Source organism: Fonsecaea multimorphosa, assembly GCF_000836435.1.
Source record: "Fonsecaea multimorphosa CBS 102226 unplaced genomic scaffold supercont1.10, whole genome shotgun sequence".
NCBI lineage: Eukaryota > Fungi > Ascomycota > Eurotiomycetes > Chaetothyriales > Herpotrichiellaceae > Fonsecaea > Fonsecaea multimorphosa.
The window spans coordinates 779,449-798,906 of NW_015971644.1; the positions used below are offsets into that span (position 1 = coordinate 779,449).

General features: G+C 51.3%; 6 protein-coding genes across 6 annotated transcripts; 2 read left to right on the plus strand and 4 right to left on the minus strand.

Annotated features, from left to right (window-relative positions):
* Positions 1-181: 181 nt before the first annotated feature.
* Positions 182-1,813, minus strand: Z520_05860 (uncharacterized protein; the record flags this gene model as incomplete). The annotated part of the gene is made up of 1 exon (XM_016776363.1): positions 182-1,813. The coding sequence occupies one exon, from the start codon at positions 1,811-1,813 to the stop codon at positions 182-184; it is 1,632 nt and encodes a 543-aa protein (XP_016632682.1).
* Positions 1,814-2,487: 674 nt separating this feature from the next.
* On the minus strand, positions 2,488-2,940 carry Z520_05861 (uncharacterized protein; the record flags this gene model as incomplete). The annotated part of the gene is made up of 1 exon (XM_016776364.1): positions 2,488-2,940. The coding sequence occupies one exon, from the start codon at positions 2,938-2,940 to the stop codon at positions 2,488-2,490; it is 453 nt and encodes a 150-aa protein (XP_016632683.1).
* A 1,745-nt stretch (positions 2,941-4,685) lies between these two features.
* On the minus strand, positions 4,686-5,696 carry Z520_05862 (uncharacterized protein; the record flags this gene model as incomplete). The annotated part of the gene is made up of 1 exon (XM_016776365.1): positions 4,686-5,696. The coding sequence occupies one exon, from the start codon at positions 5,694-5,696 to the stop codon at positions 4,686-4,688; it is 1,011 nt and encodes a 336-aa protein (XP_016632684.1).
* Positions 5,697-9,080: 3,384 nt separating this feature from the next.
* On the plus strand, positions 9,081-10,805 carry Z520_05863 (uncharacterized protein; the record flags this gene model as incomplete). The annotated part of the gene is made up of 3 exons (XM_016776366.1): positions 9,081-9,564; positions 9,685-10,374; positions 10,429-10,805. 3 exons carry the CDS (start codon positions 9,081-9,083, stop codon positions 10,803-10,805), a joined length of 1,551 nt encoding a protein of 516 aa, XP_016632685.1.
* A 3,437-nt stretch (positions 10,806-14,242) lies between these two features.
* On the plus strand, positions 14,243-15,268 carry Z520_05864 (uncharacterized protein; the record flags this gene model as incomplete). Its single annotated transcript, XM_016776367.1, has 3 exons — positions 14,243-14,572; positions 14,758-15,007; positions 15,078-15,268. 3 exons carry the CDS (start codon positions 14,243-14,245, stop codon positions 15,266-15,268), a joined length of 771 nt encoding a protein of 256 aa, XP_016632686.1.
* An 888-nt stretch (positions 15,269-16,156) lies between these two features.
* Positions 16,157-19,288, minus strand: Z520_05865 (uncharacterized protein; the record flags this gene model as incomplete). The annotated part of the gene is made up of 4 exons (XM_016776368.1): positions 16,157-16,400; positions 16,465-18,914; positions 18,974-19,048; positions 19,109-19,288. The coding sequence occupies 4 exons, from the start codon at positions 19,286-19,288 to the stop codon at positions 16,157-16,159; spliced, it is 2,949 nt and encodes a 982-aa protein (XP_016632687.1).
* Between the last annotated feature and the right edge of the window lie 170 nt (positions 19,289-19,458).

Here is a 19,458-nt window from a genome sequence, read left to right on the forward strand (position 1 = left end):
CTGAACCGTACAGTAAAAGAAGTCCTTGTGTAGGCTTACAATAGGTATCGCTTCCTTTTCAGCTCGCTTTACTAGGCTTGATCTTTCTGTGGACAAGGTACATGATCGGGGACTATAGAGCTGTGTAATGGCACACTCTGCTTGCAGTGAGACTTTTTCAGCTTTGACCATTTAGGTTCCCTCATGCCCAGGCAAGGATCGAACCACTAGCCTGGCGCAACTGTGTATCCTTCCAAGTGTCGGCATGCCAACTCAATCCATGCTGATTGACCTGATCCGCCCAAACCTTGATGCGTAAATCTGTGCCGCACTTGATGTCGATCATGTTGAGGAAGATGCGCACAGTAGGCGTCTTTACAAATTTACCGTCGGGAAACTTGAACCTGTCCGTCGACTTCGACACGTTTTCCTTTGTAGTAAAGGAGCCGCTGGTCGAATTTGCCAAGTCCGCCGGATACGCAATCCAGGAGGCAGCGCCCGCGTACAGAATTGAGTCTCCCCAGGTATCGATATGAATCGTGAATCGATCTTCGTGGATGTCCGTGGCGTATGCTTTCACGCGGTAATCCTTATGATTCTCGAGGTCGATAAGTTTAAGAGCCACGACGACTGCTGGAGGTGTCGTGTACGGCTCTTCGAAGTAGACGGTCTTTTCGGCTGTTTGAGAACTCGTGTCGTTCCTTTCTCGCTGCTCTTGCGTATTGAATTCGCCAAACTGCCACTGAGTATCTGTAGCCTCAGCCTCGACCCAAGTTGCTGCACCTCCGTTCAATATGCTCGTGTCCCATGTGCTGACTGACACTTCCGCCGAATCTGCGGCAATGTGGTCGACGGTCGCCGCGACCGCTTTGTTTGCCTTGCAACTCATATCAATGCGTGTCAAGCCGATGGCTACCTTTGGGGGTGATTGATAGGCGGGCTCGAATGGGACTTTTACGGTGTTGAAGAGGCCGGGAGCTGGTGACGCGCCCACGTCAGCCTTGCCTGAGGAAGAAGTTTTGGACGCAAGCTCGTCCGTATCGAAAAATCCATCGGTGCGCCCCTGTGGCGGATAGAGTTTTCGAATGAAATTCTTGTCCATGGCGGACAACTGCATATTTTCATGTGTTCCCTTACCGTCGAGTGTAAGTTCTGCAGGATAGAAGTATAGCATGATGGAGTCTGGGTCGAAAACACTGTTCATGGATGTCGATACGGGATTGAGAATGTTTCGTCGAATTTTGTCCTCATCCCATTTGTTCGGTGGGGCCTTGAAATATTGTATAACCTTTTGTACGTCCCAGTTGATTCCAAGACTAGGGTTCTGATGTTCATGGATGCAACCCAATGCATGGCCGAACTCATGAAGGACCACAGAGCGAACTGTTTCGTCGGAGGATCTATCAGTCAACCAGCCAAAATTCATGGTTGGTTTCGATCGATCCTCCTTGAAACAGTCTCTTCCGACATACGACCACGATCCTAGTTTAGGCTGAAATGCCACGCGGATATCTGCATCTTTGCCGTAGTCGCCGAAGTCGAAGCTGATATTGCAGATCGCGTCCCACTGTTTGGCCGCGAGTTTCACTCTCCGTCGAAGGGCATCTGTAGCAGTCTGGCCTGGGCCATCCCACCAGGAAACTTTCAGGGTTTGTCCGACCCTCCAAAATTTGTCCTTCCCAATGGCCAGATCGAATGGACCTGAGAAGTTATCGTGGGCAATGGCAAGGTTGCTAGCTGGGACTTCTTGGTTGGGATCGTCCTCGATGGAGGGAATTACCTGGTAGCAGAGTTTCATCTGCTCAAGCGACGATAGTGAATCTTCTTCGGCCATGATGGGTGTATGTTAGAAGCTGAAAAGAAGTAACCTTAAGCTTTCAAGTGTTCGTGAGACGTCGTGCCAAAAAAAAAGAACCTTGAGTTTGAAAGGGTGCAAGCAACAGCTGCTCTTATAGACATCTTGACTCAGCATGATGTTCAATTTCGTTAAAGTCGTAGGTCCAGCTCTGAACAAAGTTCGACTGATGCATGTTCAGCTGAGGAATTCAGACAGCTGCTTACGCCACACACTCCGCTCCACCATCTCCACTTCGAGGATGGACAAGGATCGGACAGCACCGGCGAGGAACGAAGATGCTACTACCGCAGCTGCACTCCGCCAGATGCTGCAGTACCGGGGAGGTCTGTCTTGTGCGTGGCTAGGCAGAATCCCTGATTTCGTTTGGTGTTGCCTCTGCACATTAGAAACTGAACCTGTTTTTTGCTCGCTACATGTAGCCGAGATATCTAACTGAGAGTACACCCAGGCCCATTGAGTCGAGAACAAAGGAAGTGGATAAAGCAAGGCCATAGAAAGTGGATTATTGGTAATTAGGTTCGAATTGTGTGATGTGACTCGTGTAAAAGTATTGCAGCTAGGCTAAAATCCGCTACCAGGTGTAAAGCATCTGGGTTCGAAATCCCGACTAACACTCTGACAAACGTCCATCATGAAATGCCGAAGTCCGTCTAGCTACCACTGACTTTCTGGATATTGGGCATATTCGAGTTGTAGTCGACATAGTGCCCGCCTTTGAGCCAAACGTTGCACTCATACCACTGATGCGTCTGGTCCTGAAATTGATAGTCGTAGGTCTGATCCGTCTCAAACCAGACTCGATATTTGAAGAACGTGCCTCCCGTTTGGATGCTCCATTTGGATATACCAGTTCGGGATTGGAATTCAGGAGTCGTTGATCCCGACTGACCTGCTGGCCAGTTCACGTCGAGGGTGAAACCAGGCCCGTGAGCTTCCATGACTTGAGGATTGTCCTTCATCGCGGCTTGAATTTCCGCTTTCGCAGCGGCAGAGCCCTTAGGGCGGCCGATTGTGACTTTCTCGCCGGATTGAAGAGTCACTTCTTCGGTTTCCATGTCCTTCTCATTGGCGAACTGAGGCGCGTTGGATTGTTCGGAAGACATGATGACTTGGAGGGCTTGTAGCAAGAAGAGCCTTGAGTGGAAAGCTGTGAAAAGCTGTGTAGCAAAGATGTTCTTGGGGAAATGCTCTGATGAGGAGTTGCACGCAATGAAGAGATATTTCGAAGAATTGTGATCTCTATTTAAAGCTTTTGCGTTCTCAAATCCCACAAATTCTTTCACAGTAGGCCTCAATTGCAAGTCAAGTCTCTAGCCGACAGCCTTCGTTGCATTGATGAATTTCGGCCAACTTCTTCGGACTAGGACGGTTGAAAGAGCTTACGCATCAGCCTCAGTTCCATGATGTAGTCCAAGTATCAGCTAGAAGGAGGACGCCACGCTGAGCTCTAGACTGTGATAGATGCGTCTCGCATCGGGAACACGGTGAGTTGCGACAGTCGCTAGGTAGCCGTAAATATCGGTGAACAAGGTTGAGCACTCCGCCCACGTGTAGACGTAGCATCTGGTTGACTTGTTCCGTTTAATGCTTGGTGGTATGGAATTCAGAAAGTGAAGTTCTGATGCGCACTCAGCAGAGTATTAATGGTGTGGCTTGCAGCTATGAACCACCCCCTCACACTATCATTGTTAGGTGACTCCATAACACTAGCACAGGGGGGCGGTGTACAGTTGGGCTGGTCGAGCTTTTTGATTGGCGGAAGATGATGAACCTGTCGAGTATTGATTGAGTGGGACGCTAAACAGACCAAACATGCGGGACCAGCCGAGCTTGGAAGCCAACACGGTCCCAACGTGAGCTCGACAGCTAGCCATTCTATCAATAGTGATCAAGGAGGATTGTTCACAAAGAGTTTTAGTACGCACAGGGAGCCAAGTCGAACGCTTGCTGTTCTGTACGGCAAGGTAGTCGAGTCGTGAAATTCAGTCAAGGTAGATGTGGTGGCGTGAGCCTAGACCGCATGCTGAGCATGCTCTCAGCTGAAAAGAGTAATAGTACTGCACAATTATGCACGTACGCCCGCCTGAGCTTGAGCCAATCATCTTAGAACGGCGAAACTCCTTTTTATACCGCCAATCAATAAATGTATGGTATTCTACCACTTCGTGGCTTGGCTGAAATGCAAACTTGGAGAGTTGGCTGCAGCAGCGCTGGCTGGCTGAACGACGTGTGCAAACAATTGAATCTAGTCTGTGCATTGCTCAGGAGTTCGGCAAATTCCTCGGATATGATTATTTTTTGTAAAATTATGGCACCTGTCCTTAGTGACAATGGATACTAGGCATTGGATAAAGCCTGATACACCTTTTAATTATCATCTAGGGTTTATTGTTCAAAGAAATTCCGCGCACCAAGTGATCCTGATGCTTGTATTACAGTAGTCTAATAGATTCTGAGCTGCCGTTCCCACTGTCGTTAACCGAAATGGGTCGCAGTTCTACTGCAGTAGTATTATGAGCCGAACACAACTAGTCATGTTATTGCATGAAAGTGCGGCCGACGTCGAGGATACCAAATTATTTCACTGGCACCGTCAACTGGCCGCCTGATGGGCTGGACTTACGTTTGTCAAACACATTCAGTTCGGCTATAGTTTTGAAGGAACGCTGGATCACATCGAATGCTTTCTTGATGAAGTCTCGCGTTGGCGGGAGTTCTAAGTATTGCCTCTGTCGGTCCAAGCCTTCCCTGCCAAATATGAATCACAGACGTCTTCGAAGGCATTCAGGCCTAACATTTATTGCCCAACTTGATTGGCTACACCATATGCTACCAAATAAAGGCTTGGCTAAGATTGGATGATATTGTTGCTTGCGGTGGCTTTTGGCGAGACTGCGAAAACGGTGTCATCGAGCCAACGGTAGACCTCTTTCCACGGCGCTTTCCGGTGCCAAAAGTTAGCCAGCGTGATACATTTGTCGAGTCCTTCGCGGCAACCAAGCAAACCGTTCCACGAGTTGGGATTTCTCAAATCGATGTGGCTCAGGTCATCAGAGCTGTGGTCGAAATGCTTATGCTGATCTTCTACCTGACCACCATAAGAATGGAAGTTCAGTACCGCACCCCAGCGGTCCGCTTCGCCGGCTGGCGCGTTTGGGGGTTTCTCGCGTGACGTGTGACCGATTGCATACGAGTCTTGGATGACATGGAAGCAGCTGCCAACGGCCCGATGGGGGATGAAGGCAGGGCTTGGGTGGCGGTGCGTCAACAGCTGACCTACTGTGGTGTAGTGTGCAGGATCGTCGAACCAGCGGCTCAACTCGGTGTTTACGAGCGGTGTGTCTGGACTCAGAACTCCTGTCGCGACACTGTACATGATCTCAATCCATTGCAGGATGCTGGCCTTTGTCGCCGCCGGCTGGTCCATACCCAGCGCCATGGCGTGCAGCCATTGCAGGTCTCCATAGTGAGAGCGATGAATCAGTTCTGGCTTGGTGAAACCTCCAAACTGGTAACTGATTCCCCATGCTGTGCCGCTGCTGTAGTCAAGGTTGTTACTGGCATTGTCATCCTTGAAAAGCTTGCACTCCGGGTCGTCATTCCAGATCACGCCGCGAATGAAGTCGTTGATCTCAGGGTGTGCTGTTGGATTGTCCCTCAGCGAGCGGTAGGTCATTGAAGGATCGAGTTTGAAGTCAGAGTTAATGAGAGCAGCGAGAGTGAGCATCTCATGAACAGGCTGGCCAACTTTCAAAATCGTACCGGCGTGAATTGCCATTTCTGACTTTAAGACATCGAGATCGGGTTTGTCGTCAGCTGAGCTCTCGTCACCAGTAACCTTCGTCATATCGGCTGCCATGGTGAAGGTGTTTGCGAAAACTGTTATATGTCGTTTTGCTCACTGGGCAACGAACGTGTATGCAGTGAATCTTGTTGCATCGTTGTTCCTTCTAGCCTATCTTTATAGGAAGAAAAACGGTTTGACCAGTGAATCTCACTACAAATATGTCAACGCGACAAAGTCCCCATCCAATCTTTGCAAAAGTTCCACCTATGTTTCGTGAGGGGAAAGTCTACGCCAGCTGATTTTGAGTGGAATCTGTTGGGCTCAGCCAGCCCTTCAATGACCAGGATCTAGCAAAGGTGGCTAGTACCGTAACGCTTACGCTAACGCAACCCAGATGTGCACAAACAGGCACTCGTGACGAGTGTCCCAACAAGGTTATTTCAGCTCGTTTACAGACTCGTTGTCCCAGAAAGGGCATGCTGGTGTACAGTATGTGCCCCAAAAGGGTTGTCGCTGGGTTTTGTTCGGAACGTGCCGTTTATCCGTCATGCGATACCACCACACTTTGAGTTTGGTCGAAGCTTCGACCCTGCTGCTTGTTCACATTCACCGTGGCTCATCCGGGTCCACCACGTAGAGTAAGGTCTTGTAAAGTAGGTACCCGTTGATGATGTGTCTTGCCTGTAGAAGAGTGAGTCGAGACCCTGCTGCAGCATCTCTGGCCCCTGTAAGCCTTCCAAGGTTGTTACCCATGCTGTAGACTACATATGATCGCTTTTATCTTACTACCCTCGCTTAGAGGCATCCTGGGTTGAGCTGCTGCGGTGTCACAGCTCGATATGGTTTCGATTGATCCTGCTTCTCCCTCATTGACATCTTCCGGGTCAAAGGCATGCCCACCTTCCTCCATTTCTCCTACCTTGACAGATGAAGAACAATGTCTGGTATCGCTCTAAGGTCATAACAAATAATGGAGACCACTGTTTCGCTACATGATTGGTGCCAGTAGTTGCACCGAGTCCAAAAGTTTTCATCTGAACAGCACACAAACACACACAAAATTCTTACGTTCGGTGGCGGAGCCGAAAGGGTACCTAGCTAACGCTCTTCTACTAATACATTTCGTAAGATAAGTTCGAGTCTCCTTGAAGCCCATCCAAAGTAAATTCCTTTCTTCGTTATCTAGTTCCATTCGCCTTCTATATCTTTGTGGGCTCTCGTGTGTCAATAATGTCGGCAGCCTGGCTTGAAGGCGATTCTTTAAGTATCTAACGTCCTATCCTCGGCAGCTGGAGCGCGTCTACGGTTTCTGACACGAGTTAGGATATATAGGATTGGATATGATGGTGAAGAGTAATGGTGGATTAGTCAGGTGGTGCTATGAAGTCGTCCTATTACTATTGTAAATCGTATCGCTGCCCGGACTGCTGTCAGGTCTAAAGTCCAGGACTTGTCATCTGTCGGTGTCTTCTCGTATAGGTAGAAAGATATATTACTTCTATATATATATATATCTGCTACTAGATTATGCCGACCTTGAGCGATATCGGGGAAGCAGTATTTGCATATGGCTGTTTTAACGTTGTGGTAGATTATTTGACGTGCCTATTGGTCCGTTTACATACCAAGATCCACACATCTAGACAGCGACACCTTGGGACGCCATTCGGCCCGGGCATGGATGTTCGGTTAAAGCGGCTCATTAGCAAGCGTAATGAGCGTTTGTGTTGAATAATCGAATGCTATGGGCACTTCTTTTTCTCAGATATTAAGCTCATCTGCTCCCTCCTGATCTCTTCTTCTCTCCAACCTCGGAATGCCTTCAATAACCCCTTGCCAAACTCTCAAAAACTCCGATTGAGCTCCAACAGCGCTTTGATGAAATCGCCAGGGTGGACTATGCAGCATTTGCTAATCAGACAGGAGCTTCCGGACTCAAAAATGCAGCTAGCCCGAGTTCTTTGTGTCCTGCCCAGCACCGGCCGGGTACGAATCTCGGCAGGTCAGTGACGCCCCAGGGGGTGCCAGGAAAAGATTATCGCCAACCCTCTCGTTTCAGGCGCCCAGCTCTTTGGGAGCTGGGCCTTTCTCAGCCTTTCTTGCTCCTCATTCCCAAGTTACGGAGGACTTAACCCCTGCGGGACTTCAGCCGCGGCTATCGCTCTCCCCGTATTTCTCCTTTCATGTCCACAACAGGTGCCTAGGTAAGTGTCTGGTTGGGATACGGGAATGAGGACCCTTTTTCGACCGATTCATCTTCTTGGCCGCGCAGTTGCTCCCCCAAAACACGAGCAAAAGTTCAACAATTGGAGAGCGAAGCTCCATCGCTCGGAGGGCCCGCGATTGTCACCCCTCCTCTTGGTGAGGTCTGCCATGGCTCTGGACACCACCAACCCAGGACAACCAGCCTCACGATTACGAGAAAATGGGTGAGCCAAGAACATACTAATGATGCACAATCAGCAATCTTATCCGCACAGGTCGTTGGAACCGTTGCCACCACGTTCCATCGCCGGTCGATCGACCTGGATCAAAGTCGTGATCAAGCCAGGTTGGGCTTGTACAGGGGCTTTCGCTTCCGATGATGGCAGTCCAGTTTTCGCAGCCGACAGGTTGAGAGGGAAAAGGTTCTCACTGAGTTTGGCGGGCGCTGACTCGTGCAAGACTGAGCATCGGGATGGGTTTATCTGCCTGTGGGGTTTCCAAGCTACCAAGACTTCGGACGGTTGCAAGTGGCGTTCGCCCAGTCACTATGGGAAAGCAAGTCAAGCACTCGTCTTCAACCAATCTCAATGCTTGCTAGACCTCTGGAAACCGTGGATGCCAAACTCATCATTCTGTGTCAGTCATGGGGTGCGTCACGCCAGTTTTTGTGCAGCAAACCTTTCTTTTCAGCAAGCCAGGAAACAACAATCATGGGAATTGTCTTGATAGAACAGATTGGCTGGACCGGGCGATTACGTTCACTAAAGCACAGCCTACCATACTTTTGGTCAAGGAGCTCGAAATTGGCCCACAAGATATACCCCGGACTCCACCGGAGCACCCCAAACCTGGGGTCACATCGACCCTCGGCACTCATCTGGTAGGTTGATTATCTGCAAGCTCTTGCTTGGAGCTACGCTCTTTTTGGTGGCACCTCGAAAACTGGGCATATCTTACAATTTCTGCGAAGGATGGGCTGATCCTTGCTGTCGTGCTTGATGACACCAGTGCATCCTCGATCCTGTTGTCCGGTGGATTGATTTTGACTACGATGCTTTCGGTTTGCGGATCTCTTCTAGTGTCTAGTCGATATCACACAATCTTCTCCGCCTGATGAGCGTGGATCAAGCATATCAAGCGTAAAGGATCCAGCGTTTCCATCATCGGAAGTCTTCTCACTAGACCATCTTCCTCCTTCCAAATCCCCTCTCTTCACCCCGCCTACTCCTTTCCATTGCAAAATCGCCCAACATGGCTGTCCCAGTTCCCGTTGAGAAAGCCTTCGACATAAATGAGCTCGAGCGTGCCGATACCACCGTATCGGCCACTTCTGATAAGCTCAACGACGCGAAAATCAATGCCTTCACGCCGGAGGAACAAAAGAAAATCATGTGGCGCATTGACAGACGGCTGGTACTCACTTTGGGCTTTCTCTACTGCGTCTCCTTGATGGATCGTACCAACACCGGTATTGCTGTCGTCGCAGGGATGGGAGTAGACCTCGTCCTTATTGGCAACCGATATTCGATTATGGTGCTCGTGTTCTTCATCACCTACGTTTTACTGCAGCCGCCTGCTACAGTCGTCCTACGGAAAATTGGTCCTCGCAAGTTCTTGCCCACCATCACCCTACTCTGGGGCATGACGATGTGTGCCGCCGGCTTTGTCAAGACCTGGACCGACTTGACCGGTCTTCGAGTCATTCTTGGTGTTTTTGAGGCTGGTTTTTTCCCAGGTACGTATTAGAAGTAATATGTCTGCCGGTCTTGGGGAGGGTCTATGATACATGTTCTCAGAAGAATCCCGAGACCTCTTCATCACCGTTTGGACGTTTGATCTGACTCTGGCGTTCCAGGCTGTGCCTATCTCCTTAGCTGCTGGTATCCTCGCTACGAACTCCAGAAACGTAATGCCGTGTTCTACCTGATTGGATCCATGGCGTCTGCCTTCTCTGGTATTCTCGCCTACGGCTTCTCCCAATTGAAGAACCACGGTTCTGGCCCGAAATGGTGGGGCCAGCATTATGGTCCAACGGCCGAAGACCCCGATGCGCCATCGGGCATTCTTCCTGGAATCGCGGGATGGAGATGGATCTTCATCCTCCAAGGCACCCTCACCTGCGTCATGGCCATTTGCGCCTACTTTGTGATTGTGGACTTCCCTGAAAAGGCCACAAACACGTTCGGCTTCAAGTTCTTGAATCAAGCCGAGGTCGATTTCGTCGTGGCCCGCATCGAAAAGGACCGTCATGATGCGATTCCAGAGGAGTTCCGCATCGGCAAGTATCTCAAGAATGCTTTGGACTTGAAAGTCTGGGGTTTCGCTGCGCTTTTTGGTCTGACGACGACAAACACATATGCTATTGCGTATTTCCTCCCGATTATTCTCAATGACGGAATGGGTTTCGATGTTGCCGAGTCACAGTGCCTCATTGCGCCCCCTTATGTTCTGGCTGCGATTGTCATGTATACTTTCGCCTACCTGGGCGACAAATGGCATCTTCGATCACCATTTATCCTGGCAAATGGTTGCTTGCTCCTGATTGGTAAGCTAAAAGTCGTCTCGTGTTGGTGTTTCAATTTCTAACGTGTCCTTCCAGGCCTCCCCCTTCTCGGCTACCTGGACAATGTCCCTGTCCGATATTTCGGCGTTTTTATCGCAACGGCTGCTTGTAATTCTAATGTACCCTGTACGCTCACATGGCAAGCGAATAACATTCGTGGGCAATGGAAGAGAGCGCTCTGTTCGGCCACATTGGTTGGCGCTGGAGGTATTGGGGGGATCATAGGAAGTACAGTTTTCCGCGAACAGGACAAGCCCAAATACCACCCAGGCATCCTCACCTGCATGATATCAAGCGCTCTGATCATCATCATCACCCTTGCTTTGGACCTGAAGTTCTATCGGGCCAACAAGAGAGTGGCTGCTGGCGGCAAGCCGATTGAGGGTCTTGCAGGATTCCGTTACACATACTGAGCGAAATATGGCTACATTTGTCTTATTATCGCTTGACGGAAGGCTATGGACTCTTTTCGAGTCATTGTACGCATTGGATTCATGCTATCTCTGGGGGGAGAGTCGTGGTGACCCGCGCCTCTCTATACTGGCGGAAGAGCGGAATGCCAAGCCTCACGTGAAGACGACCTCCGCCGACGTGACTGTCGACATGAATGCTTCGGAAGCACTGAAACTTGATGAAATAGTACATTACAATATGAAAAATTACTTACCTTGCATCGACTATAGAAAATACCTCAAATATAGTGAGATGGACGCAAAATGGCCGCCTTCCCGAGGTGAGAGCCGGGAAACCCCAGTTCTAGAAGCTGGGGTACATTCCCGTGGAAAGTGAAGACGATTCGAGACGCAACTACCGGTCCGCACTTCACCTGCGGCTAGGGAAGACGCCTGCCAGAAAATGAATCCTCTCGCTCACCCGCCGTGTTCTCGCTATGTCGCTGCAGAGTGACCCTATTCGGCCACGTTTTCCGATGTTAGACCTGTAACACGGATCATTGCTCGGTTTGGAGAGTGGCCCCTGGGCCACGGATCCTTTGCAGCTATTGTGTCGACAGCTTCAAGGTCTACACAAAAGTGACACGCTCATACATCAGAGCTCAGCGCAGGAAGCAAGGGCCACCTCGCCCACTTCAGGATCGCGACACACATCAAAAGCAGGCGAAAGACAATTAGTTGGAGCACATCTTCCAGGAGTTTGGGCCGGATCTGCGAACCCTTCAGGGGTGTATCAACTGGTTTCGCGAGCATCAGGAGAATCTAGGAATACCCTCTACTATCCAAGCGGACAGCTCTAGGGATGACGATGGGCAGACCGCCTGGTTCAGACACAGCAGATGTCATAAACAACGGTGGGATCCTTCTGCGTATAGAGGGTACCTAGACCACACACCATCTGCACACGAAGATTGCCCTTCAGCCAACGCTGAGTCACTTTCACTTTACGACTCCAGCGCCCGTTGTGGTCGGAGTGTGCTACACTTTTGCTGAGATCGGCTCACCTGTCGCTAATAGCCTCTTGGACCCATTCGAAACTTGAGTCGTGAATTGCACATCATCGGATCCGGATTTCTCATCCTTGCGCAAAAGCGAGGCCTCTTAATGCAGCATCCTCCCCGCACTTCGAGAAGCTCGAACGATGACCGGGCAGTGACCCCGCGAAACAACGCCCGGCTTGTTGTTGTTCTCTTTGGAAGACCCGCCGAATTTACAGTTTGTTCTAACCCCTTCAGATTCCAATCACAGCTGCCGGTAGATAATACGAGCGCAGAAGATCCTTTTGCCCCTTTCAGCGCAAAGGCATGGCTAAGTACATGCCTATCCTGGATCTGGAGATATCCCCGCCGGCTTCACGCCCCGCTGCGTCTCCACGTTCTAAACCTCTGGCTCCACAGCGGGCTCGACCCCGAGTTTCTGCGGACATTTCGACGTCTTCCAACAGAGATCACGCAACCTGGCTGTCTCAAACTAACAAGGTTGGGGCAGCCCGGACCATCAACTAATGCGTGAGGAATGGCCCTGCGGAATCTAACTGCCAACGGATTGCAAACCACAAATCTTGGCTCTGAATGCATCTCGGGTTATTGTCTCGGAATGTTGTCATTGCTCGAAAACAATGATCCTGGGCAATGCTCGGCGCCTTCTCTAGCAAAACGTTTTGCCAACGACGAGAAGATGCCTCGGTACTGGGATGGCAGATGCGACATCGTATGGCCAGGAACCGACTTCTATTGCCGATCAGTAGCCAAACGGCATATCCGCCCGCTTTACTCAGATACGAGAAAAACCAAGACAGGCAGCTGTATTGAAGCAAACACCAAACTAAGCAGACTGGAACAAGCTGTTGCACTCCATCTGCAATTCGAACACCGGAAGACTGCAACTGCGGCACCGCCAATGCTCGCTTTGCCCCTCCCCAGCGCCAGGTCCGCGATGGCTGAAGGCCAGGCCCATGGGGGAGCCACCGCAGTATCTGGTGTGCCGCAGCATTCGATTAACTCTTGTGGAATGAAGTCTCTGTCGTGCATGAGAGTGTGTATGGCTGCCGAGACCTGGGCTCCGAAAGCCTATACTCCTGTACCAACCGGCGCCTACCGCTTCTCAGTGCACAAGCACGTACAATCGTCGATGCAGATGGGAGGCGGAGACTCGAGCCGAGTCCCTGAGCGCTTCCAGAAAGAGCGGTGGTTGAGGAGATGGCTGCATGTCTCTTCGCCGAGTACTTCCTGTTTCCCCGGAGCGAGGCGGCTAAGGGAGACGACTGCAGCTCTCTTCGCTGAGCACGTTCTGACCTCTCAGGCACCCATAAGAGCGAAATGACAATGGAGGTCATTGTCACTGCCATCTCCCCGAGCTTTCACTGCCATCTCCCCGAGCTTTCACTGCCATCTCCCCGAGCATTCACATCTCCCCGAGGAGGTAGTGACAATGGAGGTCATTGTCACTCCCATCTCGCCGAGCACATGCTTCCCCCGGAGGCGAGGTGACTAAGGAGGTCTATAGTATTATGAACTCGCCAAGCACTTACTTTTCGCGGAGGTAGATGGCTGAGGTAGTCCTTGTCATCTAACCTTCCCTAGGCTCTCCGGGAGAAACATCTGAAGAAATATGCCTCCCCGAGCCTTAATATGGCACAGAGTGCAATGGCCGCTCCTTCTCCTCCAATGTCAAGATATCATCTATTGGTCTTAAGGTTGTGCATTTTCGCGATATAGGCCTGCCCCGATTGGAAGCAGTCGTCTTCAGCCTTTTATTGGTCCAATTAGGAATATTAGTATGGCAGTCACTCGGTCGTCAAGATTGCCTACGTTTTCTAACGGGCGCGTACGACTCTGTATCTAGACCGTCATGGATGGCACAAGTCTATAAAAGGTAACAAGTCTGAAGCACTTACCACTTTCTGCCAGAGAGAAGAAACTACCTCGCCTGTTCACCTTCTGCGGCAGGATTATGGTGAACGACGCTGACTTCCGAAGAACCCCTCCGTTAGCGGTGGGAGGACACGGAGGGCACCTTGGACAACGATTTGGAGATCGGGTTGACGCCCTTAATGACGATGAGAGACATGACTCATAAAGAGGTACTCCTAGGACGTATGGTAATTGATATGATATTATTGACGGGGGTCAATCGTTCCGTTGGCCTAAGCGATGTGCAGATCCTTTTTCGCGGAATGCCTCGATGAAGCGCGTGACAGCTTGATCCAAGGTTGGCGGAGCCCTATCGAAAGGAATTGTAGTAACAGCCGCATGGCGATGAGCGCGGTTGGGTTGTCACGTAGTGCGTGAACTTGATAGCTACTCCCCATGTTGAATATCAAGTAGAATTGTAGTCTTCGCTATGATACTCCCCGACACACCGGACTTCCAGGATCCAACCTCATAGAGGCTATAAATATGATGCTCGGCCAGGACCTTACCAAGGTCTTACACAAGCAGTCCACGTCGGTGGACGAAAGTGCCGAGTCAATCGACAGTGACTCTCTGCTTGCAAAGATCATTGAGCTTGTTGGTCCAGGTGCCGCCATCTCAGCTCTCCATGAGGCTGGACGTGAGCTCGCTGACTGGAGCCCGCCGTCTACAATACGAGAGCTAGTCGACTGCGTTGAAGGGCTACATGAGGGAAACACTTTGCTCCAAGAGCGCTTCCCTGACGTTGCGGCTGGGGAACTTTATCAGAGGTCGCTGCTCTGCGGCGCGAACATCTGTCGCCGAGCTGAGGCATTTGTTGAATGTTGACTCGCGCTGAGCTGAGGTACTTATCGAAGGGTGAATCGCGCTGAGCTTTTATAAGCTACCGAAGATAGGGTGGTAATAGATGCGGTAGTGTCACTCGCCTAACCTACCTAATGTACCTAGGTAGGATAGAGGTATATCACTTAGATATCGGCGAACCTTTCTGATAAGGTTAGGGCAGTATAAGATACTCGATCACTGCCGCCTTTGATTTCGATACCGAGGCCCGCCAAGATGAAATCGCTCTACTCCAGGCTGAGCTGGACACCAAAAAGAAGCTCCTGGAGAAGGCCAATGAGCGAGCTCGCGCAGCTATTCAAGATATGAAAGACATGAAGGAAGAACAAGACAAACTTATCGCCGAGTGCTATGGAAAGCCGGACTTCCAGAATGCAACGCGGGAAGACGCTGTTAACAAAATGATCGGTGAGGGCCTCACCAGGTGGCCACCTAGATATCTTAGGCCCAAGGGCCGTCCAATACATCTATATAATAGACTTGGGGTCAGCTCTCGCTAACTGGAACCCGCCGTCTATAACGCGAGAAGTTGTCGACTACGTTGAGGGACTACACTCGGGAAACGTGCTGCTCCAACCACTCGATCTCCAGCTCCTCGGTGGGCTGGACACCAGCGAAGTATTTCTCGAGGAGTGGCTCTCGCCGAGTGCTGGCTGGGTCCAGCTGTAGCTGAACTAGCCTCTCCGCAATCAGAACTGAAATAGATACCCGCGCTTGCGGCAGTTGAAGAGCGCTTTCTTGGCGTTGCGGCTTGGGAGCTTACCTACAGTTTGTAGTCGTTACTCTGCGGCGCGAATATCCATGGCTGATCCTATGCATTTGGCAAAGGGCGAGCCGCGCTGAAGATTCAAAAGCTTGTTTCCCAGAACGACAAGAGAGAAGCTCTTCTGCGACAGCAGAATACACTCCTGACAGAGCAGAATGTACTCCTCAACAGGCTCGTCGAGCTTTCAGAACAGGATAGGTGCTTGGAAGCAAGAACAATGGCTTCAGAGACAGAAGGAGTAGATCCTCATCATCTTCAATAAGTTGGTCTCCATCGAACAGCGCGATCCCGGCCTCAAGTTAAGCCGCTGTGTCGCCAAGAAATGTGCCGTCCTGGCAGTATAAATAGCTCATAAAGTTTGGGAATAGGTGACCAAAGGGTCTACACTTAGGCCTAATGGACGAAGGACTTTTCAGTCGACAAGTGCCCAAGTTCAGGGATCCTCAAAATGACCTAGTAACGGCCCGGGACGTGGTGGATCATCTCGAACGGAGGGCAGAGTCCGAGAAAATCATCCCAGGCGGGTCTTGCTAGAGACAACAGGCACCCGACAGGTAAGGGCCGCTGAAGCTGAGGTAAAACTTTGGATCCAGTGACCTTCTACCACTCAAATAGTCTGATCAAGAATATTCCCAGGGCAGTTCCTTGTTGGTCCAGCTTGTCTACATCTGCATGCTATCGGCGGCGATCCCGCTCTCAATCGAGAGGGTGGAAATCACTCCTTTCCATCTCAGTCTCCCACCTTGTGTACATCTTCATGTCACCGGCTGTCACCGGCGGCCATCCTGCTCTCAATCAGGAGGCTGCAAATCACTCCTTCCCATCTCAGCCTCCCACCTCCGCAACCCAAACCTGACTCTGCCAATCCTGGGCATCTTTTGGAGCGCTATTGTCTCCATGCGGAGCACCGTCTCTCGCCACAGGCATTGATTTGTCCAGTCATAGGAGCACATCACCGCGCGTTGCATGCCTCCTTCCGAGCCGCAGAGGAGAGCAACAGTGGGCGGTCGAGCAGCACGAAATGTAGTTACAGTCCTATCAACAAAGGTCAGCGATGTGGAAGGGAAAGGCGGTCCGAGTGTATAGAGACGGCACATACATTGTATTCGTGTCGACCAGGGTGAAAAGTCTCAGCTTTTCACCCGTTGTCGATACCGTTCCCGCACCACCTCTCTCGTTCTCGCCTGCCAGCAAAGGGTCCATGCCTTCACACTCCTCCTCCAAGAATTCCCTATTCACCCGGTGATGGGACATATTGCTGGCATAAGGTGCCCAGGAGAGCCGTTCCGACGGGAATCCGAAAATCTTCATCTCAATCTTCCTCAGGGACATGTGTCCTTCGAATCCAAACAGCCACGGCTGGGTATTCCACACTTTGCCTCCATAGATGTGCAGAATCAGCATTGGCGAGAGAAGGATGGTGACCAACGCCATGATTAGGAACAATGCCCCTATCGCCTTTCCCGTGGGGTTGTTTGCTAAAGATGCGGTAAGGACACCGGTGAAGAACCATGCGGGTGTGCCGCGAACAAAGTACCGAGCGAGCATGCGCGACCACGTCTCTCGCGTAGTGATGGCGACACGTTGGAATCTATCCCAGTGGACTGTGGCCCCGTACGCGCCGTCGAGAATCACGGTGTCGTCCTGACCGATGCCCGCGACTTGACAAATGGGTTGGATGTCCCAGAGTTTGGCACCCCAGTAGTCGTCAAGGTTGGTCCAGTAATGCCTCTTCTTGCTTTCTTCGCCGAGTGGACTCTTTACGTACTGGCCATTGCCGCCAATCGCTGCTCCCGTGTTTTGGTTGTAGTGTCGGTCGCTGGAGACGGAATCGTGGCTGTCCTCGAATGGCAGTAAGCAAATCATCCTTTCCAGAAGCCTGTCACTGTCGTTCGCTAACGAGAGGCGCGCGAAAGCTTGGAACGCAGAGTCTGTCTGGTCGACCTTGGGCCGTTGCCTCAGCAAGCCCATCAACGCGTACGACAAGTCCCCTTCGAGATATTTTGTCGTCCCCTTTTCCACCCGGCGTTTAAGACATTCCAATGCCAGAACCACGAGCTCGAGTCGACTCAATGCCAGAGATCCCTCGTAGTTATCGATCAGCTGTCTCGCCACGTCACCGTCGTCCCAGACTTGGGCAGGAAACTCCATCTTGGAGATTTCCAGTGGCGCACGCATATCTCCCCCTCGCGTGTATACCTGTATCTTCTCCCCGGCAGGACCTAGCAGAACTTCCGGCCATGTCCACATGCGTGTACCCCATTCTTTCAGCAGGTCGAGCGTGGTAACTGATGGCGGAAGATGATCTTGGCCTGTCCGGCCCACCACGATGACGATCTTTGCCGCACCACGGACGACGTCGCTGATTCGGTAGACATCTTCTTGGAGCTCAGCCTTGTCAGTGGACATGCAGCATTGATCGGTCCAATAGGCTGCGACATTTGCCCTTTCGGCGGCCTTTCGAGCGATCCTGTGGAGCGCATCTGCGTCGGATGCTGCATCTCGGCATTGAGGACAGTTGCAGTATGAAGAGCCGGTGCTCTGGATATCTTTCCTCGCGTCGGCACATCGCCGCTCGAACTGGTTCTCGGCGGTATAAGAAATGAAGATGTACGTCGGCTCAACGCCTCCTCCGTGCTCGTCAATCCAAACCTGCGGGTCTAGACAGCCTCTCGGATTATTATCGGTCATACGATCCAGGAAACACAACAGGCGTGGACGGAGACATCTCTCGGAGAGTCTGAAGTCGTTCGCGGTCCCGAACGATCCAGGCTTGGGCATCTGGCCTTTGTTCTCGCGGAAGTTGCGCGCAGACAGCGGGTAAGACCAATATCTGTAAGGCACAGGATCGTAATATCCATGGTTGCGGACTTGGCCTTGCACGTCGGTTGGGAAGGTCATCAGCAACAGCAGGCCAATGCAAGTAGGTAGCCAGCGAAGGCCGATGTGAAGCCATTGTTCTTGCTTCCAAGCACCTACCCCAGCAGACGATGATTCGCCTGAGCCATAATCGGCTGAGAATCTCGGGCTTGCATTAGGCATGTGCGAGTAAGGCCAGTAAGCCAAGCGGATGAGCCACGGGCTGACGTTCTCGATATATGTCCTGCGCCAGGTCGTGTCGTTGTCCGTGTCGTAGATCTCGTTGACTGTCTGGACGAAAAGCTTCTCCACCCTTCCGTCCAGCGGATCTAGGTATCGGTCATCATTCAACCCGGCATGCTTTCGCCGAAAGACATCCCTGTGCCGGTAGAAGTTGATCTGCCCACCATTACCTGATCTGTAGTAGTGACCAGGGAGTTGATAAGAGTGGGGAGACGTCCAGCTGAACCAAGCGCGCTCGTGGAAGAATTTCGGGTCAAGCCAATAAAACATCCGCTTGATGTGCAAGTTGTTCGAAAACCGATTGAGTAATGTATCTGCATCGAAGACGTATGGATTATCGTTCGGCGCTTTGACGGCGTGGACTTCATATTCATCCGCATTGAATTTTTGCTGGGCCGTAAGAGGAGTTGCAAAGTCGTTGCTTACCGAGACACCATCATTGATGGACTGTTGGGCTGTTAAAGCCTCGTCCTTGCGCCAGGCTGCAGTTGGCGGGATGAACTTACCACATTGTTCGTGGAAGGTGCAATGCTGTCGGGATGGTTGTATGCTGGAGGACCATAATAGGTGTCCGTGTTGTACTAAAGGCATTCAGTCTCAGGAGACATTTGACAGCACAGAGAGAGGACAATTGAGCGTACAATGTGAGCATCCGGTACTGGATCATGGATAGAAGGCGGAACGTAGGATGTATCACTCATCGGCAGTGCTTCGTAGGGGGAGCGCGATTCTCGGCCTCCCGAAGTAGAGCGCGGCGCTATCCTGCTCGGATTCTGTCGCGCGGGGGGAGGACTGTGAATCATGTATTCACTCCGGCCCATGTGGGAGCGGGAATAGAAATATGGGTTGTATTCCGTCGATCCGGAGGCCCCCTGCCGCTGTCCGTACGGTCGTTGTGCCGACAGAGGATAGCTAGTGGGAATGAATGACAAGATATTTTCAAGAATTTACTGCCACGCTTACTTTTCCTCACTTTGTTCTCCGTTCCACC